At 39.2% G+C, this 25,787-nt stretch overlaps 1 protein-coding gene across 2 annotated transcripts in view; it reads left to right on the forward strand.

The window, feature by feature from the left end:
- The window catches only part of GSK3B (glycogen synthase kinase 3 beta), a 204,413-nt gene that overhangs the window by 106,783 nt on the left and 71,843 nt on the right, over nt 1-25,787 (forward strand). For both annotated transcript variants that reach the window (XM_004606697.2, XM_004606698.2), the window contains exon 4: nt 16,678-16,788. In XM_004606697.2, the coding sequence (XP_004606754.1) occupies nt 16,678-16,788 (111 nt within the window). The remainder of the gene's footprint in view (nt 1-16,677; nt 16,789-25,787) is intronic.

Below are 25,787 nucleotides of genomic sequence, written 5' to 3' on the forward strand. Positions count from 1 at the left end.
GACAGTGATAGTGATTTAAACTAATTTGGTTAAATGTTGACATTTTCATTGAAGTGTGACCTAGAGAACTAATAAATAATGTGAAACTCTCGGGGCCAGAGCAATAATAGCACAGCAGGTAGGGTATTTGCCTTGCATGCGGCCGACCTGGGTTCTATCCCCGGCATCCCATATGGTTCCCCAAGCACTGCCAGGAGTAATTCCTGAGTGCAAAGCCAAGAGTAACCCCTGAGCATCGCTGGGTGTGACCCAAAAAGCAAAAATAATAATAATAATGTAAAACTCGAGAAATGGATAGATTATTAAGATCTCATAAATTACTGACAGTAAGTGAAATGGTAACTATATCTGCTTGAGATATAAGTTTAAGAATTTCTTTTAAACATTCTTTAGCACCTATTTTAATATTTTATTTAGGTGTATTAGGTTTATACGCTTAATTAGATAACTAGATAACTTAGACAATAGATAAAAGTAAAATTCATTTAATCCCCAAATCCCTCTCCACAGAAGTAAATTTTCTATATACATAGCATATATATGATATGTTAATGTTATAATATTTGAGGAAATATTTTTCCTTTTCTCAACAATGTAATAGTGTGGCCTTTAATGACTCTATTCTGGACTTTTCTGCAGTTTCTCCTCTTGTTAACATTTTATAATCATGGTATATTTGTTATTCAGTACTGATACTTTATTAAAACTACAGAATCTTCAAATTTCCTAAGTTTTTACCTAAAGGTTTTTTTTTTTTTTTAATCTTTCGTGGTTCCTGGTTAGTTCATCTTTCATTTAATGATTTTGGCTTCTCTTAGCTATGGCAATTTCTTTCTTTTTTTTTTAATTATTTTTTTATTAGTTTATTTTTAATTAGAGAGTCATCGTGAGGGTACAGTTACAGATCCATACATCTTTGTGCTCATGCTTCCCCCATACAAAGTTCAATAACCCATCCCTTCACCAGTGCCCATTCTCCACCACCCGTAAACCCAACATCCCTCCCCCCCTCCCCAGTCCCGTCTCCCCCCACCCCATCCTGCCACTATGGCAGGGAATTCCCTTTTGTTCTCTCTCTCTGATTAGGTGTTGTGGTTTGCAATAAAGGTGTTGAGTGGCCATTGTGTTCAGTCTCTAGTCTGTATTCCGCCCGCCTCACCCTTCCCCCACATGACCTCCAACCACATTTTACTTGGTGGTCCCTTCCCTGAGTTACCCAGAATGAGAGACCAGCCTCCAAGCCATGGAAACAATCTCCTGGTACTTATCTCTACTATTCTTGGGCGTTAGTCCTATAGTCTATTATTCTATATTCCACAGATGAGTGCAATCTTTCTATGTCTGTCTCTCTCTTTCTGACTCATTTCACTTAGCATGATACTTTCCATGCTGATCCACTTATATGCAAAATTAATGACCTCATTCTTTCTAACAGCTGCATAGTATTCCATTGTATAGATGTACCAGAGTTTCTTCAACCAGTCATCTGTTCTAGGGCACTCGGGTTTTTTCCAGATTCTGGCTATTGTAAACAGTGCTGCGGTGAACATATAAGTGCATATGTCACTTCGACTATACTTTTTGGCTTTTCTGGGATATATTCCCAGCAGTGGTATTGCTGGGTCAAATGGGAGCTCAACCTCTAGTTTTTTGAGAATCGTCCATACTGTTTTCCAAAAGGGCTGAACTAGCCGGCATTCCCACCAGCAGTGTAGAAGGGTCCCTTTCTCCCCACATCCTCTCCAACAGCGGTTGCTTTTGTTCTTTTGGATGTGTGCTAGTCTCTGTGGTGTGAGGTGGTATCTCATGGTTGTTTTGATCTGCATCTCTCTGACGACTAGTGATGTAGAGCACTTTTTCATGTGCCTTTTGGCCATTCGTATCTCTTCCTTGGTAAAGTTTCTGTTCATTTCTTCGCCCCATTTTTTGATGGGGTTGGATGTTTTCTTCTTGTAGAGTTCAACCAGTGCTTTATATACCCTTGATATCAACCCCTTATCTGATGGGTATTGTGTAAATATGCTATGGCAATTTCTTATACTGCCTTAGTTTTAAATGTTTGCTTCTAAAAGTGAATGCTGCTTTATGCAAGCTCTCTTTCCATACTATATTTCTTGGAAAAGTTACTATGCACAACCCTAACCTAAGAAAGGAGGGAGAGTAATGTTTTTTCTTTGTCCTTAAGGGCAGAATGGCTATATATTTGGATTGCTTTTGCAGAAGAAATTATCTTATGCCCCATTTATTAATATAGTCATTTATATCAATCTGGGTTTGTGCTTGGGCTATAAGTCCTGAGCTATAATCTAATAGTTTTATTGATCAAAGTGTTTCTATTTTAGCCATTGGGAACTTTTTTTAACATAGCATTTGTGTTCTCTTGACATACCTCCAATTAATGTTTTTGTTTTGCTTTCGTTTTGAGCTTGCCTGTGCTTTCAGAGTGTATGATTATTAGTTTCCTGAACAGTAGTCTGTGTACACACACAAATGTTTTTATAGGCTTAATTCTAGAAATGAATTGCTGAGTCAAACTGGGTGCTTATGTCTTCACAGTGGAATGACTATTTCAGATCATTTACCTCCCATAAGATTTGCATGTGGTTAGGCTTTCTCCAGAAGCAGATTTTGTGTGTATTGGACAGTGATCCTGTTCCACTACTTGATCGGTAGCTTATTGTTTTGTTTCTTTTAATATATTTTTTCATTGAATCACTCTGCATTACAGAATTACAAAGATATTTATGATTGTTTCAAGTGATTATTCCAACACCAGTCCTTTCACCAGTGTCCACTGCTCTTCACCAGTGACTCCACTTTCCCTCCTGCCTCCCCAATCTACCTTTTGTGGCAGGTTTTTCCCCTTCCCCCTTGTCCTAGTATCTCTTACTTACTCCTATCCTGTAGCTCTGCTCCAGTGGCAAGCTTCTTACTAAAGACCAAGTCTCCTGCTTTTCATTTCGTTGCCATTAGGCATTTGGTACTCCTACAAAGTATATCCCCTATATAAGAGAGATCATTTTGAGTCAGTTCCTCTCCCTCTGACTAATTTCACTCATCATGATACTCTCAGTCTATCCACATTGTGGAAAATTGCATGACTTTAACTCCCCCCCCCCCCCGAGACAAGAATCCTATTTGTTTATTTTTTAATTTATTTATTTTTTAATTGAGTCACCGTGAGGGTACAGTTACAGATTCACACATTTTCGTGCTTGCTTTTCCCTCATACAATGTTTGAGAGCCCATCCCTCCACCAGTGTCCATTCTCCACCACCAATGAACCCAGTATCCCTCCCACCCCCTCAATCCCATCCCCCCCACCCTACCCCACCTCTGTGGTGGGGCATTCCAATTTGATATCTCTCTTTACTTTTTGGTGTTGCAGTTTGCAATGGGGGTATTGAGTGGTCATCCTGTTCAGTTTCTAGTCTACTTTCAGCACGCATCCCCCTTCCCGTGCAGGATCTCCAATCACATATTACTTGGTGTTCCCCTCTCTATCTGGGGTGACTTTCCCCCAGCGTGTGAGGCCAGCTTCCAAGCTATGGAGCCAACCTCCTGGTATTATATACTACTGTTCTTGGGTATTAGTCTCCTACTCTGTTGTTCTGTATTCCACAGATGAGTGCAGTCTTTCTATGTCTGTTCCTCTCTTTTCTGGCTCATTTCACTTAGCATGATACTTTCCATGTTGATCCACTTATATGCAAAGTTCAAGACTTCATCCTTTCTAACAGCTGCATAGTATTCCATTGTATAGATGTACCACAGTTTCTTTAACCAGTCATCTGTTCTCGGGCACTCGGGTGTTTTCCAGATTCTGGCTATTGTAAACAGTGCTGCAATGAACATATAAGTGCAGATGTCATTTTGACTATACATTTTTGTTTCTCCAGGATATATTCCCAGAAGTGGTAATGCTGGATCAAATGAAAGCTCAATTTCTAATTTTTTTTGAGAAGTGTCCATATTGTTTTCCAAAGGCGCTGGACCAGTTGGCATTCCCACCAGCAGTGTAAAAGGGTCCCTTTCTCCCCACATCCTCTCCAATACCGGTTGCTTTTGTTCTTTTGGATATGTGCCATTTTCTGTGGTGTGAGGTGGTATCTCATGGTTGTTTTGATTTGCATCTCCCTGATGATTAGTGATGCAGAGCACTTTTTCATGTGCCTTTTGGCCATTCGTATCTCTTCCTTGGAAGTTTCTGTTCATTTCTTCGGCCTATTTTCTGTTGGATGTTTTCTTCCTGTAGAGTTCAACCAGTGCTTTATATACTCTTGATATCAACCCTTTATCAGATGGGTATTGGGTGAATATCCTTTCCCATTCTGTAGATTGCCTTTGTATTCTGGTCACTGTGTCTTTTGCGGTGCAGAAGCTTTTTAGTTTAATATAGTCCCATTTCTTTATCTCTGTTTCTACTTGATTGCTTAGTTTCATGTCATCTTTGAAGATACCTTTAGCTTCAATATCGCAAAGGGTTTTGCCGACCTTGTCTTCGATGTACCTTATGGATTGTGGTCTGATGTTTAGGTCTTTAATCCATTTTGATCTGATTTTTGTGCATGGTGTCAGGTCAAGGTCTAAGTCCATTCTTTTGCATGTGGTTGTTCAGTTATGCCAGCACCATTTATTGAAGAGGCTTTCCTTGCTCCACTTCACTTTTCTTGCCCCCTTATCAAAGATGAGATGATCATACATTTGGGGGTGTGTGTAGGGATATTCTGATCTGTTCCATTGGTCTGCGGCTCTGCCTTTGTTCCAGTACCATACTGTTTTAATTGTTACCGCTTTGTAGTAAAGTTTAAGGTTGGGGAGGGTGATGCCTCCCCTCATCTTTTTCCCAAGAATTATTTTAGCTATCCGTGGGCGTTTATTGTTCCATATGAATTTCAGGATTGCTTGATCTATTTCTTTGAAGAATGTCATGGGTATCTTTATAGGGATCGCGTTAAATCTGTATAATGCTTTGGGGAGTATTGCCATTTTGACAATGTTGATTCTCCCTATCCATGAGCAGGGAATATGTTTCCATTTCCTCATGTCCTCTTTTATTTCATGGAGTAGCATTTTATAGTTTTCTTTGTAGAGGTCCTTTACTTTTTTAGTTAAGCTGATTCCAAGTATTTGATTTTCTGGGGCATGATTGTGAATGGGATTGCTTTTTTCATGTCCCTTTTTTCTGTCTCATTGTTTGCATATACGAAAGCCATGGATTTTTGGGTATTGATTTTATAGCCTACAACTTTACTGTACAGGCCAATTGTTTCTAAGAGTTTCCTACTAGAGCTGTTAGGCTTCTCTTGATTAAGTATCATATCATCTGCGAATAGTGAGAAATTGATTTCTTCCTTTCCTATCTGAATCCCCTTAATATCTTTTTCTTGCCTAATGGTTAGTGCTAGTCCTTCCAGTACTATATTAAAGAGAAGTGTGCGAGTAGGCATCCTTGTCTTGTCCCCGATGTTAGAGGAAAGGCCCTTAGTTTTTCCCCATTGATGATAATGCTTGCCATAGCTTCATGGTAGATGGCTTTGACTATCTTGAGGAAAGTTCCTGCAAAACCCATTTTGGTGAGAGTTTTTATTATGAACGGATGTTGGATCTTGTCAAATGCTTTCTCTGCATCTATTGATATGATCATATGGTTTTTATCTTTATTTTTGTTGATATGATGGATTATGTTGATTGATTTCTGAATATTAAACCATCCTTCCATCCCCGGGATGAATCTCACTTGGTCATGGTGTATGATCTTTTTGATGAGTTGTTGGATTCTATTTGCTAGTATTTTGTTGAGGATCTTCGTGTCCGTGTTCATCAGGGATATTGGTCTATGGTTTTCTTTGTTAGTGGTGTCTTTGTTTGCTTTTGGTATTGGGAGATATATGCTTCATAGAAACTGTTTGGGAGGGTTCCTGTCTTTTCAATTTCCTGGAAAAGCTTGAGGAGAACTGGCAACAAGTCTTCTTTAAATGTTTGGAAGAATTCGCCAGTGAATCCGTCTGGACCTGGGCTTTTGTTTTTGGGGAGACTTTTGATTACAGTTTCGATTTCCTTGATACTCATGGGCCTATTCAGGTATTTGAAGTCTTCTTGGTTCAGTCTTGGGAGATTGTAGGAATCAAGGAATTCATCCATTTCTTTTTGGTTCTCTTGTTTCGTGGCATACAGGCTTTCGAAGTAGTCTCTGACAATCTTTTGAATTTCGTTGGTTTCTGTTGTGATGTCCCCCTTTTCATTTCTGATTCGGTTTATTAGGGTTTTCTCTCCTTCTTTGTGAGTCTTGCTAGCGGTTTATCAGTCTTATTTATTTTCTCGAAGAACCAGTTCCTTGTTGCATTGATCTTTCGAATTGTTTTTCGGGTTTCCATATCATTAATTTCTGCTCTAAGTTTTATTATTTCTTTCCTTCGATCTGGTTTGGGTTCCTTTTGCTGGTCTTCTTCTAAGATCTTGAGCTGCGAAGTCAAGCTATTTATATAGGCCCTTTCTTCCTTTCTGAGGAAAGCTTGCAGAGCTATAAATTTTCCCCTTAACACAGCTTTAGCTGCGTCCCATAGGTTCTAGTAGTTGGTGTCTTCATTCTCATTTGTTTCGAGGTATTTTTTTATTTCTTCCTTGATTTCCTTCATGACCTACTCATTGTTCAATAGTGAGTTGTTTAATTTCCAAGGGTTTGATTTGGTTCTCCGCTTCTGTGTATGATTAACTTCCATCTTCAGTGCATCATGGTCTGAAAAGGTAGTTGATACAATTTCTATCTTCCCGATTCTATTAAGGTATAATTTGTGACCCAGAACGTGGTCTATTTTGGAAAATGTTCCGTGTGTGCCGGAAAAGAATGTGTATTCTTTCTTTTGGGGTTGTATAGCCCTGTATAGGTCTATTAGCCCTGTCTCCTCCATTTCTTCCTTCAGAGCCATTGTTTCCTTGCTGAGTGTTGTTCTTGTCGATCTATCCAGAGGTGATAAGGCAGTGTTGAAGTCTCCAACTACTATCGTGGTGCTAGTTATGTCCCCCTTAAATTCTGTTAGGAGTTCTTTTAAGTATTTAGCTGGTCGTTCATTAGGTGCATATATGTTTAAGAGTGTGATATCTTCCTGTTGTACATATCCCTTGATGAATAGAAAATGACCTTCGCTGTCCCTTTTGATCTTTTTCTGCCTGAAATCTATGTTGTCGGATACTAGTATGGCCAACCCCGCTTTTTTGAGGGAGTTGTTTGCTTACAGGATTGTTTTCCATCCTTTGATTTTGAGTCTATGTTTGTTCTGACTATTCAGATAAGTTTCTTGTAGGCAGCAGAAAGTTGGGTTTAGTTTCCGAATCCATTTTGCCACTCTGTGCCTCTTGATTGGTGCATTGAGACCATTAACATTAAGAGAAATTATTGTCATGGGATTTTGTGCCATTTTTCTGTAGGGTTTATTGTTCTTGTAGGCTTTTTCCTTGTCTTATAGTAGCCCTTTGAGTCCTTTTAAATTTGGTCTTGAGTCTATGAAGTTCTTGAGCTGTTGCTTCTCTGTGAAAGTGTATGGTTCCTTCAAGTTTAACTGAGAGTTTAGCTGGCTAAAGTATTCTTGGTGATGCGTTCATTTCATTGAGTTTTTTCACTATATCCCACCATTGTCTTCGGGCTTGGAAGGTTTCTTCTGATAGGTCTGCTGTGAATCTAAGGGGTGCTTCTTTGTATATGATCTTCTTCTTTGATCTTCCTGCTTGCAGTATTGTGTCTCTATCCACGGCATCCATCATTCTGACTATGATATGCCTTGGGGATTTTTTATTTGGGTCCCTTTTATCTGGCACCCTTCGAACTCCTTGGATCTGGATGCCTGCATTCTATAGCTCTGGGAATTTCTTAGCAATGATGTCTTTAATTGTGTGTTTTTTTTTTTTTTCGTTGGGATTGGTTCCCTGTGGTTCTGGTACTCCAATGATTCTTATGTTGTTTCTCTTGAGGTCATCCCCTAGGACTCTAATTAGTTCTAGAGACATTTTGAGGTCTATTGCCATTATTTGTTGTTGCCTATATGCTTCCTGTAGCTCGTCTTAAAGCTCACTGATTCTGTCTTCGGCAGTAGTCATTCTACTATTGAGGGCTCCTACCAAGTTTTTTATTTCATCTACTGATTCTTTTAATTGTGTCACTTCTGTTTGTAGCTTTGAAATTTCTGCTCTCATTTTCTCCTGGATTATCTTGGTGGACCATTCCAATGCTGCATCCATATCCTCCCTCAATTTATTGGATGTTCGTTCCATAGTTGCTTTGAGTTCATCAACCATCTTCATGATTTCCTCTTTGAATTCTTTATCTGAGAGGAGGCTGTATTTCTGGAAAGTCACTGCTGAGGGTTACTGAGATCCTCCCTTCCATCTCTCCTGGTGGTGGGGCTTTTCGCTGTTTCTTCATGTTGTTATGGGCTTTACTATCAGGCGCTCTCCTTAGCTTGAGAGTGGCCTCACCTGAAGACGTGGGGCTAGGATCTTTTTACAAAGGACTTTATGTGCAGCTTTATGTTCAGCTTGATGTCTGACAGTTTTTGTGAAATTAGGCTAGGCTAGGCTAGTTGACTATTAACATATAGTGAATAAGATGACCAGGGTATTCTTCAGAGGAATAGATTGTATCTATTGTGGCCAAAGCACATTGCATGGAATGGGAGAAATAACTGTGGCCGCATGAGCGGCTGCTGCTTTAGAAGGAGGCCACGCCCCTTTTTGAGGCCACGCCGCCTGATGTGTGGATACGCCCCTACCAAACTGAGCAAGAGGAGGAGGGGGTCAGGGCAGGCTGTGAGGGTGGCTTTGAGGCTTCAGAGCCCCATACCCTGGCGGGGGGGGGGGGGGCGGGCGATCGGAGAGCTCCTCGACAGGGGGCAGGGTCTCAGAGGGAAAGTCCTGGTTACCTGGCGAAGAGGGAGGGGTCAGGGCCACCGCGAGGTGACTGAGAGGCGCAAGGTGGGTCTGGGGTCTTCAGAGCCCCAGACCCAGGCCCGGGGGCGATTGGAGAGCTCCTTGACAGGGGGCCGCGTGACTTTAGCTTTTCTTATGGCCAAATAGTATTTCATTGTGTTTATATGCTCATTTTTATTATAATTTTTAAACTGTGAATGAGATTGAGTGTAAAAAATATTAACGCATGCACGCACAAGGGGGTGATGATGTGTGTGGTGTGTTGTTTGCGGGCTCTTGGGGCAGCTCTCTGTCCCTCTCTATCAACTCTCGTGTTCGGTGCTCTCGAACCACTGTGTATGGACCAGATCAGGATGACTCCTCCTTGTGCTCCGCTTCTGTGTGTGTCACTGTGCTCTCTTTTGTCTGTCTCTCTTTTGTAGTCTTTCCTCTGGTCTCTTCTGACCTCTCTCTGTCTCTGTCGTCTCTCCTCTGGTCCCTTCCAATCTCTCTTCTTCCGATCTCTCTCCAGAGCCCTTCTGCTTCAGTCTCTGGAGCCCCACTCCCTCTCACTTCTGACTTTGACTCTTGTGTAAACACACAGAAAATGAGAAGGGAGGGTGCACCACACTGGGCACAGGGCAGCGGTGGTCTATCTCTCCCGCTGCCCACGTTCAGTAGTCTCCAGCCGTGTCCCCCACCCTGGGAAGGTTGTTGGCGATGACGAGGCAGGTGAAGGAAGGAATGAGGGCCAGGCTGGTTGGTCTCAGTTGCAGTTTATTCCATTCCCATCTCCATTCTCCTCCTGCTTCTTCCTCCCCCGTGCTACTTCATTCTCCTTCTCTGGATCTGGATCTCAATCTAGCTTCTCTAGATCTGGCACTGGGACTGGCACCCAGCCCACTCTTTCAGCCTAGTTAAATCCCTAAGCATGAGGGGTTGGGGCTTACCCATAGGTGTGGTCACAATCAGTAGGGGTAAAGTTCTTTTCCTCAGGGGATGCTGCTTCCAGGACAGATTCTCTTTCAGCAGGACAACCCACACAAGAGCAGAATCCCATGGGTGTGTTTCTCCTCTCCTTGTCCAGCTAACATATAAGTATTCATAATATTAATCATTTTGTATGGACATAACAAGAGATGCATTAAACTTATAGAATTGCTTTCCTGGGGTCACCTCGATCTCAGACTACAGTGCTCAGGCCAGATTAGTCTTTCCTATCCCTAGCAGGGCCCTAGTCTCATCGTTACTTTTGGATCATGACATGACATGTTCATGACCAAGCTCTTATATAGTTAAGCATTAGGCACTTTGGCCAGGCCCATCTCGATGCCAGGGTAGCACATAACTCACCACTTGCCCTGGGTCCGTCCCGTCCCGTCGGGACCCTGCTTTTGGGGTAGTAGGAACTAAGGGCAACTGAGGCTTAAGTTGAAAAAGCAGATGCCCAGGAGTGAATAATATTCGAAGCCAATTAAATCCCATGTTACAAAAAGCATATTAACAACTGTCTTTCTTTGTCCATACAAAAAGGACATTGCTTTAAACTATTCAAAAGACATGAGGAGAGGAGCAAGGCAATATTAACTTACAAGTTTAGTGTCCTAGAAAGGTCTGACCTTACAAATTAACAGAGTCTTATTAGGGGAAAAGCTGATTAACTGGTTGGGGAAGAGAGCATAGAAGTGGTTACAGATAGACAAAGGAATGGGAGTGACTCAGGAGCACCTTGATGAGTGTGACCCAATATACCTAAGCCCCTTGTGGCAAGGGGAACAGGACATACCAATGTTGTCTAAAATTGTCTAAAGATTATTACCAGATAAAGCTAAAGTCTTTATAGCAAGGGAGAAAGGACAAACCAATGATATCCTACAGACTCTGACTCTGATTCTCACTTGCTTTGTGCTCTTTCTTTCCCCTGGTTCTGACTCCGATGATTCTCTTTCACTCTGTGCTTTGCTTCTGTGTCTTCTCTCTTGCTTCTGTGTCTTCTCTCTTGCTTCTGTGTCTTCTCCCTCCCTTCTATGTCTGCTTCTGCGTCTTCTTCCCCCCCTTCTATGTTTTTTCTTTCTGTTTCTTCACCTACAGTCTTAGTTTATATAGCAATCACATAAGGTGGTGACACAAAGGAGGGTTGAACATTAACAAATCAACAAAGAGGGGTAAGACCACTCCTTCAGTAGATTAACAAAATCTCATCTAAGGAGATTACTCCAGATTACTAGGAAATTCATTCAAGGGTGGAATCCAAACAAGGGTATGTGGCTTTCTTTTTTCCTCAGCTAGTAATCCACTTAAATAGTTGTAGTAAATCTACTTCAGATACTTCTAGCAGTGTCATTCTGTATGAGCACAGTAAGAGATATATCAAATTTAAAGTTTGGTTCTTCCTGAGGACATCTCACTATATTTTCTAAACACAGTCCTCAGGTCAGGTTTAGTCTTCCTAACCCCAGCAGCGTCCTAGTCTTGTCGATACTTTTGGATCATGACAGCATTTGTCTATGACCATGCTCTCAACTTATAGTTGAGTATTGTGGCATTTTGGCCTGGCCCATGTCGATGCTAGGGTAGCTCACAGCTTGCTATGGGTCCATTCCGTTCCTCGTTGGGTCTCTGCTTTTGGGGTACTAGGAACTAAGGGCAACTGAATTGAGAAAGCAGATGCCCAGGAGTAAATATTATTGGTGTCAATCAGCTCCCAAGTTACAAAGTATAATATTAACTGTCTTCCTGTGTCCATACAGAAAGGACATTGCGTTAAGGTAAACTTAGTTCCCTGCAGCAAGGCTAAAAGGACAAACCCAATGTTATCCTACAATTGAATATGATACTACATGTTTATTTGGCTGTTTGTATACCCATATGTTCATGCTTCTCTTACTGTGCTTAATTTATCAATTAAATTTTATTATGTTTGAATGTATAGGATATGGCATAGTCTGTGTGGTATTTGGTACTGTCTGTGGTTTCATTCATTCCTAGTGGTCTTGGAACATAGACCCTGAGGATTGGAGGGTAGCAGTAATTACTATATTCCATCTTTCAACAGCCTATCATAGCCTTCAAAGAAAAAACCTGACTTTTGGCAGCTGCCTTCCCCAGTTTTACTCACAAGAGAATCCTAGGTTGTTGAAAGTTCTTTAATAAGCTGGGGCGGGGGAGGGTGTTTGGGTTTTGTTTTTGGTTGAGGGTGGTGTTTGGACCCACAACTGGCAATATTTAGGGGTTACTCCCGTCTCTGTACTCAGAAATTACTTCTGAAGATGCTCTGGAGACCATATGGGATGCCAGAGACTCAACCTGGGTCAGCTGTCTGCTAAGTAAATGCCCTACCTACTGTATTATGTCTCTGTCTCCTTTATTAACCTGTTTTGTAAACTGTGTGATACTTAAATAAAGACAGGTTCTGATCAGTGGGTTAGAATTGAATATTCAGTGACAAAACCCCATATATCTGCATGGTTAATTTTTGATAAGTGAGTCAAGAACATGAAGTAGAGTCAAGATAGTCTTTTCAACAAATGGTTCTGGGAAAACTGTATAGCTCCATGTAAGAAATTAAAGCTGTGAGAATTAAAGTGCAGAGCCAGGAGTGACCCCAGTGCATTGCCGGGTGTGACCCAAAAAGGAAAAAAAAAAAAGATTGTTCTATTTCGGCAGGGGCCATTAGGACATTCTTTGGGATGTCACTGATATGATTGTTAAGAGTTGAGTGATACGAGCTTTCGTGTGTATATCTGAAAATGTGTGTGTGTGTGTGTATATATGTATGTATGTATGTGTATATATATATATATATATATATATATATATATATATTTGAACCCCATCAGATGTGGTGTGGTACTCTTGGAGAATGGGTAGGGAGTGTCTTATGTGTCGCGAGGCCTTGCGCGGTCCAGGAATATGTTCACTCGTGCATGAGGCTTGGCTGGAGCATGTGGGGATCAGCCTTGAGCATGGTGGTGGTTGGGTTGTGGAGGTTTTCAGCTATAGGGGCTGGGTCCCTTGGGGCCGGGAGGGCTCTCAGCCACCCCTCTCTGGGTTGCCCCAAGTGAAACAGCCTGGGTCGGGGTCGGTGGCATGGCTATAGTGGGCATTATGTTGCTCCCTTCTGGGAGAAAAAGCTGTACAATCTTTATATCCTACATATCAGAGGAGAGATCACTCTGCGTCTTCTCTTCTAATTGACTTCATTCAGTATCTTCTAGTTCTGTTCATATAGTGGCAAAATGTATAATTTGTTTTTTCTAATAGTTGAATAGTATTACATTGTGTATATATACCACAGTTTCTTTATGTAGTCATTGTTCTTGTTATTTGAGTTATTTCCAGATTTTGACTATTATGAATAGTGCTGAAATGAACATAGACATTTCAAATACACTGATGTCTTTGAAAAGTGTTTTTGGGCCCTTGAGGTGGATGCCATAAAGTGAAATTATTGGGTCCTAGGGTGCCTCAAATCTTCATTTATGAGAAGTATCTATATTGTTTTCCAAAGAGGTTAAATTAGTTGACAATCCCACCATCAGTGGATAGGATTTATTTTCACCCACCATCATGCCAGCACTGGTTGTTTTTGTTCTCTTTGTTTGATTTGATTCTAGGGGCCACAACTGACTCTGTGCCCAGGGATCACTACTGACAAGGCTTGGGGTGTCAATGGGACACCCCATATGGGATGCCAGACTTTGAACCTGGGTCAGCCACATGCAAGATAAATGGCCTACTGGCTGAATCATCTCTCCAGTCTGTTTTTGTTCTTTTTTTATGTGTACCATCTCATTGGTGTGACATGATAATCATGTAACTGTTCTATTTGCATTTCCCTGATGGTAAATGACATAGTACTTAAATCTTAATGGTAGAGTGGAAGAGGAGCTATATTTTAACTTACATTTTGTTTATATTAGACTGTAAAGGGGTGATGAGGGAACTAGAGACACCATCTAATAAGATAATGCAGCACTCTAGAAGAGAGTTTACTGAACTGAAAAGGGTTGTAGCAGTGATAGTAGTAGTAATGTGGTTGGGTTCTAGATGAATTTAAAAATGGAATTATTAGGGGTTTTTTTGGTTTCTGTTATTTTGTTTTTGAGATGTGAATATGAAGAATGTATGAGAGAAAACAGGGAAGGAAGTTAATGAGCAAGATTTTTATCCCAATCATGTAATACACTGTATATTAATCTGACATTAATGGTAAAAGTTCGAGAGTAGGCACTTTGAAGTGATAAGTATATAGTAGCATTGAGTCATTAGACTGGATTAGAAATCATCAAAGAAATGAGTTTACATAAGTAGGAACGTGATGACTGAGCTCTGGAATCCTCCATTCCTTAAGAGATAAGGGAGAATAGAAGGAACTATAAATGGTAAACCAGAACTCTCTTTAAGATTAAGTGAAAACTAGTAGTAGAGTGCTGTATCCTGGACCCCAAGCAAAGTGAGTATTTCAAAAGAAGGGGGCATGATCAACAATGTCAAATTACAGTTTTAAGTAGAAGGAAGGGAGGGGGATAAGATAATAAGAGTTGGCATTTGGGTTCAGTAGCAAGGATATCACTGGTTTTGATGAACAGTTCTGGTGGCATAGTGATTGTTAAACCTAGGACTAAGTTTTAGAATGGAAAAAAGACAGATTTTAGAGAAAGTTTAGATACCTCTTTTGAGGAATTTTGCTGTAAAGAAGGAGGCCAGAAAATATGATGATAATTAATGAAGTTAGACATTTTTATAACCATGAGAGAAGTGCTAGCAAGTTTGTATGCTGGTTTTAATACACCCTGGTGAATAATTGATATACAGAAGAACAGGAAAATTACTGTATTTTATTAAGAGAAACAGATTGGTATCTTTTAAAATGGAGCAGAATTTGTCTTAGAAAGGAGTATGGTTAATATTGCTGGTTAAAGAAATGAAGCAAAAGTGTATGAGAATAGATGCCTATAGGTGGCCACATAAAATACAATCAAGGTCATCAGTTGAGAGTGAGAGTGGGAGTACGGAGGCTGAAGAAGAAAAGATGAGGTCAACATTAGAAAAGTGAATGTACTAGGAAAATATTTTTGTTAAGTCAGTGGGATTTCTTGATGATTTTTTTCTTTTTATCTTTTTGGGTCACACCCAGTGATGCTCAGGGATTACCCTTGACTCAGCACTCAGGAATTATTCCTGGTTGTACCAGTGGGATACCAGGGATCTAGCCCTTGTCGGCCATGTATAAGGCAAAAACCCTACTTTTGGAATACTGCTCCAGCCCCTTCTTGATGAATTTAATGGGAGGCCAATTAGCACAGTTTGGTTTTTATAAAACAGTTTTCAGCTCTTTTGGTTTAGTCATGGAAATGGGTGAATGGAATAGATTCAATTCATAAGTTTGTGGTTTCATCAGACATGTAGGACACAGAAAATGATATATTTATTCTGGAAAAGACTCAGCAGAGGCTGTATGATTTCTGGCATAGCTATTTGCCTTTGTAGCCCCAAAGCAGCCAGTTAATAAAGTGAATGACCATGTTGTATTCCTGTAAAACTATAAAAGTAAGCTGCAAACCTTTGCTGTTGTTTACTGACCCTAATGTTTAAAAGTGAGGTTGATAGGCTATGAAACTTAAGCTATATATGGAAGGAAGGGCAACCAATGGAAAGATAAGGATTAGGAAAAAATAGATCAATGGCACGGTTTCTCACTAAACTGTTTCCTATGCTGTGTGTCCTTTTACCCTCTTTGGGTATAGTTTTCTCTCTGCCTGATACGGTCCTTTAGATGTCATCTTTCTATTATATCTGTACCTTTACTTCCTCTGTAGTGTTACTAACATGCAGAAGATTCTCAGTAAATGCTGAAAATTGAAATTATACACTTCAGTGTATGGTAGGTAAAATGGTTTCAAATTAGAGGGATTATGAAATTTTAATTTCAGATTGTTCCACACAGTAGCCAATTCTAGAGTTGAACACAGTGATACTCAACTTTTTTTTCTGCTTCAGTTACCTATCTGATATTGTTCACATGAACAGGGTATGGTAGTACTCTGTTTCTCTTTCCTACTTGGTACTTAGTTGGAATTCCCTTCTTTCTCTCCACTGATCTTGGATTGGTGTCTTTATGCTGCTGAGAATGGATGTTTAAGCATATGACCTGCAATAAACTTGTGAGTATGGTAACTCGCTGCCTTATAAGTTACTGTTTTCTTTCAGTTAATTTTACAAGTGGTATTCAACTAATTGTACACTATCAGATAATCGGTGGAACTTCTTTGTAGATATTTGTCACTATCAGATAATCGGTGGAACTTCTTTGTAGATATTTGTCGAATGTCTAGTTCATCTTTTCACAATATAGTTGAAGAAAATGAAACCTGTAGAGATTTAGTGACTTGCATACATTGCATACATGAGTTAGCAAAGCTAGATTTAGAAATTCACATATTTAACTCCCAGTCTAATACTTACTCTCCTGCCATTACAGTTTTACTGATAGGACACATGGAAATTCTCAGAGAAATGAAATTTTAGACAGCTTTATATTCTAAAATTATTAGTCAGAAGAACTGTTTAGATAGGATTGGGAATCATGACAGTGTTGAAATGGTTATATTTTTTTCCCATAAAGTTACTGGTAATTAAATTTTGCTCCATTAAAGTTGAATGCATGAAACTTTAATGTGTACAAATAAATGTATGATTTACACTGATGTGAATTTTTTTAACATTAGTTTTTAATCGTATTTTCTGTTTTTGTTTTTTTTTTAATAAACTCAGAAAGATGAAGTCTATCTTAATCTGGTGCTGGACTATGTTCCGGAAACAGTATACAGAGTTGCCAGACATTATAGTCGAGCCAAACAGACGCTCCCTGTGATCTATGTCAAGGTACGTAAAAATGAAGCATCTCTAAAGTTCTCGGAGCCACTGAGAGTGAGTTTTAGCTATCTATTACATCTAAAACCAGGGGATAAAACTGCGAAGAAATATTGCCAGCCTTCATTAAAATTTTGTAATTTTACAGTTGTGAAGATGTCGCCTTTTAAACTTTGATTTTTATATATCCATATTATTGTCATCCCTGCCACTTCATAGTTCCCAGAGTAACTCTGGAAGTGACCCCCAAATGCAGGTCCAGGAGTTGCTCCTGAAGATCCATCCCTGAGTGTGGTCCAAACCACCCTCCTCTACACCCCCCAAAAATTACTTGTCATTTTATGACAAATTATTACTTTTTCATTCTAATGCTGGGAATTGAACCCAGTTCTCATGCATTCAAGACATGTGCTTTACAGATAGCAGCCATATCCCCAACCCAATGACAAGTGAATCTTTTAATAATTATGGGTTTTACTCTGCTACCATATTACTTTATTGTGCCACACACTGAAATAAGAGCGAGCGTAGGGGCTGGAGTAATAGCACAGCGGGTAGGGCATTTGCCTTGCTGACCCGGGTTCGATTCCCAGCATCCTATTATGGTCCCCTGAGCACGGCCAGGGGTAATTCCTAAGTGTAGAGCAAGGAGTAACCCCTGAGCATCGCTGGGTGTGACCCAAAAAGCAAAAAAAAAAGCAAGCATATCATGTAAATTTCAAAATACAGTTTTCAGTATGATCAATTTCAATGTTTCATTGCCATTTATAGATATAGTAATGATGTCTGTAGCTGATGTTCAAACTCAGATAACATGAAATAATCACAGCCTGTATTAAAGTGTTAATTTTGGTGAAAAATAGCAATATTATCTTTTATTTGATAGAATTTATATTAGAATAACTAGGAATGTAGCACTGTTGTCCCATTGTTCATTGATTTGCTCGAGCAGGCACTAATAGTGTCTCCATTGTGAGATATGTTACTGTTTTGGGCATATAATATGCCACGGGTAACTTGCTAGGCTCCGCTGTGTGGGTGAGATACTCTCGGTAGCTTGCCGGGCTCTCCAAGAGGGACAGAGGAATCGATCTAGGAATGTAATCAGTATAATTTTGAGAAAAATTGGGACTAGAAACATTAGCTCTAGAGCATTGTAAAAATGAACTAGGAGTTAAGTTTGAATGTTTAAGATATCTAAACATATCTTGTTGTGTTTTATCCATAATAGAAATTACTGAAAGTGATTGTGATTTAGAAATGCTAACACTAAGTTGTATCTTTGACTTAATAGTTGCAATTTAAACTTACAGTAATAAAATGAGTACTACGGCAAGACTTTGGTAGCTAGATGATTTTAGCAATGAGTTCATAATTTCTATTGAATTCATTACAGAGATGTAAAGTTCTGACTTTTGTGTAGTTTTCCTTGTTTGAGAACTTGGTTAAATTGGTATAATAGGAAACAGTTTTAGTTTTATTTTGTCTTGGTGCCACACCTGGTGGTACTCAGGAATCATTATTGATGGACTTGGAGGACTATATGGGATGCTGGGGAATCAAACCTGCATCAGCTATGTGCAAGGCAAATGTCCTGTCCTCTGTACTATCGCACTGGCCTTTAAAAACAGCTTTTCTACTATACATTTGCTAATTTTATGGTTTAAAATAGCAGGTTCCTATTTACTGTAACCAGCACAGTAGTATAATTCTTTAACTCTCTAAATCTGGAGTAATTTTTGAGTTTTTCAGTTGTGATCTTAGTTGTGAGTGGTGATGGTATCATTCTACCTATTTATGGCTTTAGTTATTGCCAGTTCAGAACACTGACACATTTTATGAAGCAAAAAAGCCTCTAAATTTAGTTACTAAATACCAAGTCTTGTGGGCTAACATTGCTATTTGATCTTAAGTGTTTTGAGGCAAGTCACTGATCTGTTCTCTAGCTATATGTTGGTAAAATTTTATGTATTTATTTCTTTTCATAAGACAGTCTTATCCTATAAGATGAAATAACATTGAAAAAAAAACTTGGATGGGGGAGCATAAAGTTAAAAATACAAGATTCAAAATACAGTCTATTGTGAAACAGTAAGATAAGCACAATGGTTTTCGTACTAAGAGTGGTAACACAAGACAGTAAAAGACCAGTTTTCTAGCTTTTATAGTCAATAAATGCTGATTAGAGAATAATGTAAACCTAACAAAATATTTTTTCTTTCTTTAAAGGGGAATATTAAATTTATATTAAATAACAAAAATGTAGTGTTACAAAAGTGATTAAGAACTGAATTATTTTGGCAGAAGTTTTTTTGAAAAAGAGAGGAATGTAGTAATAATGCTGTTGAAGCTACTTCTTAAATATACTTAACCTCTTAACAGATCCATATTAAATCCTTGGCGTACTGATAGCTATTTTCCTATCCATTCTTAACATAAAATGTGCGAAGTGATTTTATTTTTCTATTATGTGCAAATTTTTTGCCTATTTCAGAATCTTGAGGTATTCTAAATATGCTGTTGGTGGGGAGAGCATATCTGATAGTGCCTAGGCGCTTCAGGAGACTTTATGGTGTTGGGTATTGAACACATGCCTGGCATGTGTGAAGATTGAGCCACATCCCTGGCTCCTAAACATTTGTTTTTATTATTTGAGATTTCAAGTATAAATAAAAATAGAGAAAATAAAATTAACTCATGTATCCATCACATAATCACTCTTATCTGCTGTAGCTACTTAAACTGTGGGTCTTGACCCTATATGGGGTTACACAACTGAATGTAGGGGTGTAAAAGTGATATAATAAAATAATACATGACTTTATTATGATATATTATCAGTAAATTTTAAATTTGTTTACCTATTTAATATTCCTGGAGTGATAGCACAGCAGGTAGGGTGTTTGCCTTACACGTGGCTGACCTGGGTTCAATTCCTTTGTCCCTCTCGGAGAGCCCGGCAAGCTACTGAGAGTATTCCACCCGCACGGCAGAGCCTGGCAAGCTCCCCGTGGCATATTTGATATGCCAAAAATAGTAACAAGTCTCACGATGGAGACATTACTGGTGCCCACTCGAGCAAATCGATGAACAACAGGATGACAGTGCTATAGTGCTAAATTCCTGTATAACCAAGTTTGCATCCAGATTTTTTGGTTGAAAAGTGCAAGTGGAAAAGTTTCCTAAGAATCCCTGATATAGACCATTTTTTACTCCCCACTTCCTTCATTTTGACATGCCACATGTTATTTTTTTTTTTTTTTTTTTTTTTTTTTTTTGCTTTTTGGGTCACACCCAGCGATGCTCAGGGGTTACTCCTGGCTTTGCACTCAGGAATTACTCCTGGCGGTGCTTGGGGGACCATATGGGATGCCGGGGATCGAACCCGGGTCGGCCGCGTGCAAGGCAAACGCCCTACCCGCTGTGCTATCGCTCCGGCCCCCCACATGTTATTTTTCATGTACAAATATTTCAGCTGTATATGCATCTAGATAAGTGATTTTCTTTAAAAAATGAAATCCAAGAGTTGGAGATGTCAAAGCTGTACAAGACATGTCTTGTGCATAAGACCCAAGTTCCATCCCTGGCATCGAATGCTTTCCTTCTCCCTGGAACCTCCAGGTGTAGCCCTGGTGTTCCTGAGTAGCTCTATAAATGCATTAGCTACAGGTTTTATAGGAATTAGGAGTGTTTGCTTTGTAAGACTGAGTGCTTTCCTAAGAACATAATGTCTTTCTTCCTGTGTAAAACATGGCTTATACCTATTGATGCTCATTGACAAAATTCATTAATTCACTGAGGGTTTATGTTGATATTCTAATGTTATTGTTTCTTTGAAATTTTTTAATTGGGGTAATTCCATAAAGAGAAACTTGAAATTTTTTTATTTTAACTACCTATCTTTTTTTTTTTTTTTTTTGGCCTTTTTGGGTCACACTCAGTGATGCTCAGGGGTTATTCCTGGCTCTGCACTTCAGCTCCTTAACTGCTTAAAGTCATTTATATAAAAAGAACATACGTATTTTGATTTGCTTATCAAATTTAAAATTATTTCATGCCACCCTCCAGTGGTGAGCAGTTAAGGGTATTTTTTTCCTTTTTTTTCCTCCTGTGTTTTACTACTGTCCCTTCATTGCTGTTGTTTTGATGTCAGGTCAAACACTTGCAGTGTTTATGCATTCTCAATTAGTGAACTTGGGATAGGACAATGCACTTATCCCATCTTTGGGGATTATATCTGTGGTGTTGCTGGGGATTGTATAGGCTTGTGTGAGGAGCTACCAGGGGCAGAACTCGTGGCCTTACACTTGCACATTTACCAGGAGGTACATTCCCACACTCCCAGGTCTACTTGGATGTTTGTTTTAAAAGCTTCTTCTTCTTTTTCTTCTTCTTTTTTTTTTTTTTTGCTTTTTGGGTCACACCCAGCAAACGCCCTACCCACTGTTCCATCGATCTGGCCCCCTTTAAAAGCTTTTGAATAAATCAATAATCTTTCATTATATTCTGGCTTTGTTGCATGACAGTATTGTAGATTCACATCTACATTTCTTCCCCAGACTTGGAATCAGTCTTTTCTTCCAGGAGACATTTTTTAAAATGAAAAGTGGTATTTAAAAGCCACAATATGGTTAGGGGCTGGAGCTATAGCACAGTGGGTAGGGCGCTTGCCTTGCACGCAGCCGACCCGGGTTCGATCCCCGGCAACCCATATGGTCCCCCAAGCACTGCCAGGAGTAATTCCTGAGTGCAAATCCAGGAATAACCCCTGAGCATCGCTGCGTGTGACCCAAAAAAAAGCAAAAAAAAAAAAAAAACCACACAGTATGGTTTTTAGTGATGCTAATTGCTACAGGCTTGATTAGTGTTTCTGGGTTTTTTTTTTTAGTGGACAGAGTTCGAAAATATGAAGATAACTTTCAAAGGACAGATGCATGTTTGCAAAATCTGAAAGTATACATAATATATGCATAAGTTTATACTGATTTTTTCAATTAGAAATAAGACATAGGGACAGAGAGGTAGTATGGGGTAAAGTGCACACAACCAATATAAGTTCAATACCTGGCACAGCATATAGTCTCCTGAGCACCTTCAGGTATGACTCTCTCATAATACAATATATATTATTATGTTGTATACAATATATATGTTAAATATATATGTATATATATAAAAGACTGGCAGAGAGTCTCTTGCCCCCGCGCCTAGCTGTCTTCACCAGGGCCCCTCGGAGTGGGTGGGCTTCAGTTTCCCTCCCCAAATATGGGATGCTGGTCATTGAACCCAGGTCGGCTATAATCAAGGCAAAGGCCCTACCCACTGTACTTTCATTCTGGCCCTCAACGGCCAAGTAACTTTAACTATTTTAGTTTTAACTGTGCCAGGGAATTAAACTTAGGTTTTACACATGCAGAGTACCATGGTGTGCACCCCCATCTTAAGTTAAAAGTTTTAGCCCTCAATCTTATTCTTTCCCTCTCCCAGAGTTAAATATATTTCAAAAATACATTTTTGAAATTTTACGGCTGATCTTAACACTTTCAAATAAGCAAGTGTAGATTATTTGATTTCATCTAACTACTTTTTTTATTTAAATTGTTGCATATTATGTGTAGATTCCTCTGCCTTATTCTTAAAATTTTATCCTGGAGATCATTCTGTGTTCATATAGATAAGTAGATGTAGGTAGTTTTTCCTTCCTTTTTATAACTTCTTACTAGTCTGTTGTATGTTTGTGTCCTGATTAATTGGCATGTCACCTGTTAGGAACCTCATATTGTCATTCTGTTTTTCATTGAAGTTGTGTATTGTTCCAAATAAGGTTGTTGTAACGGATTTTATGCTCCTTTCTTCCTTTCCCTGCTTCTCTCCCTTCCTTTCGCCCTTATTTCCTCCCCTCCCTCCCTCTCCCTTTCCTGTTTCTATTTAGATGAAATTTTTGACATTGTATATTTTTATTTATTTGGTGTGCATAGCTGAGTTGTCTTTCAGGCAATGCACAGGAAGCCTGGTCATCCTTCCTGGTGATTTTTAACCAACCTGTCTGGCAGTTCAATCCAAGGTCCCAAGAGTGGTGCTGCTTAATTAAGCTCCGTGGTACTGGGGGTTACCTGAACCATTCTAGTAGTGTTCAGGGGCCTCGAGCATTACATTCTGCCATGCAGGAGGGCGCCATGTGTCAGGAATCCAGTGGAGGTTGGCTGCATGTGAAGCATGCATCTTAACTCCTGTACCATCTCTCTGACCCCGGCATCTTATATTTAAAAACAAAAACAAAAGTTGGTGTACAAAGAAAAACCTAACACTTCTTTTCCCACTTGTGTAGAAATAGGATATTTCTTTTATATAAACATAGATCTTTCATAACAGAGCCACGTCCTTTAACATTATTCTTTGAGGCCATAGATCTGTCCTTACATTTATGTGCCTGAAAAGGTAAAATAGTGTCTGGCAAATTATTTTGTTGTGAAAAATCTTGAATTGGGAGAGAGAAGTAAAGTGATAAATACATAAAACTTGTCTACACAAACTGCAATCAGAACCTTTGGGGAATATATGTTACCAAGATAGAGCTTTGTGACTGTTAAAGTTGTTTTTTCTGGGATAGTCCAGTCTGTTCTTTAGACTTTATTCCTTCTCACTTCTTTTGAGAGTCCTTACTAACCCTTTTTCAGTACTGTTCATTCTTTACTAACCCTTTTTTAGTAATATTCACTTGATAGTCTAAAAGTTTTTGGGATTTTGTGATTAAAAGTCTTTTATAACTAAGTAGTCTCTAGAATACATGTGAAACAGATCCACAGGTGAAAACACTGAACTTGAGGTCAATTTGGTAACTTTTTTACTATATTTGAATTGTGTTCAAACTACTCAATTGGGCCTTAATCACCTTTCCTGTACAATGTGTATTCTCATAGAATGATTGTAAGAATTAAGTTGGAAAAATATACTTGATGGGGAAATGCTGTTAAATCTTGAATTTAAAAATGACTTAGACAACACATGATAACCTCTCAATGCCCAAAAGGAAGGAGGGAGGGAGGGGTGCTTCAAAGTGCCTGCCATAAGGGGCAGGTGGTTAAATATAGGGACATTGATGGTGGGAAATGTACACTGTGTCAGAACATTGTGTGACTGAAATGCAATCATCAACAGTTTTGTAACTGTGTCGCTGATTCATTAAAAAAAAAAAAAAGACTTAGAGGCCAGAGGAATAGTATAGTTGATAGGGCATTTGTCTTGCATACAACCAACCTGAATTCAATCCCTTCATGGTCCCTTGAGTTTCTCAGGAGTGATGCCTGAGCACAGAGCCAAGAGAAAGCCCTGAACATCACTGGGTGTGACCAGAATTTACACACACATGCGCACGTGCATTTCTAAGATTTTGTCATTCTAGTTTTTACTTAGTGAGCACCTGCCTGGAGCGATAGCACAGTGGGTAGGGTGTTTGCCTCGCATGTGGCCAACCCAGGTTCGATTCCTTTGTCCCTCTCAGAGAGTCCAGCAAGCTACCGAGAGTATCCCGCCCCCACTGCAGAGCCCGGCAAGCTACCCATGGCATATTCAATATGCCAAAAACAGTAACAACAAGTCTCAAAATGGAGATGTTACTGGTGCCCACTAGAGCAAATCGATGAGCAACAGGACTACTGTGCTACAGTGCTACAGAGCACCTTATTTTACCTTTTGTACACTTCTCTATAAAAATTAAAATGAACCATAAATTGGAAAAAAAGCATAAACTCTCCTGAAAATACTATGTAATGATGTTGAACAAAATGACTATGCTTTCTCTTGTCTCATTTTATATATAAAATTGAAATAATTGGAATGCCTATTACATAAGGATTATGTAGCGAAGTAAAGAGAATGGAAAACAGGGTTGATGAAAGTTTCTCTTGTTACATAGATCTTTTGCAAAGTCATGTATTGATTTATGACTCAGAGATGTATCCAGTGTTGGCAGCGTTGTATGATTACTTGGTATGTTGTTTTGGTTGCAGATTGTGAAGGAAATCCAGCTACAAAAGGGAAAAGTACATGAGTAGCCTTTGAGGCTGTTTGTGGATATAATGGTGTCATCATTTTATTTTTTTCTGCCAGCTGCTTTAATATCTGCCTTAATGGAAGGCAGCTGGATTACTTGGTATATTTATAAAAAAGAACTAATTTTTACTGTAAATGTAATTATTTAAAGAAAACTCTTAACCTTTTTCACCTCCTAAGCATTTTGGTTTTTTTTTTTTTTTTGGGACGACACTCGGGGCTTTCTCCTTGCTCTTTGCTTGGGGATTTTTAAGGTCCTTGAGGTTCAGAGGACCACAGACAGTGCAAGAGATCAAACAGGGTCGGTTGGAGACAAGGCAAGTGCCTTACTGCTATATTATCTCTCCATCCCCTTTTAACCCTTTTTTGATAACAAAAATGTTTTTCTTACTGATACTTGCTGTCCTAGACATTAGTGTCTTGACATAGTAAATAAGATCTTTCCTTTAGTAACTTAATGTCTGTGAACCGTTTCATATGGATGCTCCTTTCTTGGAGTATTAAAATAAATTCTTTGAACTCTTGAGAGTAAAACATTAGGACTTGAAGATCGGTTCTATGAACAGAAACACAACAAAAGAACGGTAAAGATTTTAAAAGTTATATAGATACATAAATTCTTTATTCTAACTGTGCTGGCAAATGCTTACCCCTTTGAAGGTCTTTTACATACTTATTGTTTGGGGGCCCCACCCACCTTTGCTCAGGGCTTAATTCTGGCTCTGTATTTAAGAAATCGCTCCTTGCAGTGTTGAGGGGACATAGGCAGTGCCTAACATTGAACTGGGGTTGGCAGCATGCAAGGCAACACCTTAACATCTGTACTCTCTCCAGTCTTTACTTACACATTTTTCAAAAATGCTTTGTATTTGTATTATAAGTCGTAGACCTTTCCAGCTTTAGTTCAGCTTAACATTAAAGATGTACCAAATTCAACTGTCCTCAGTTTTCTCTGTGTC

Source organism: Sorex araneus, chromosome 2, assembly GCF_027595985.1.
Source record: "Sorex araneus isolate mSorAra2 chromosome 2, mSorAra2.pri, whole genome shotgun sequence".
NCBI lineage: Eukaryota > Metazoa > Chordata > Mammalia > Eulipotyphla > Soricidae > Sorex > Sorex araneus.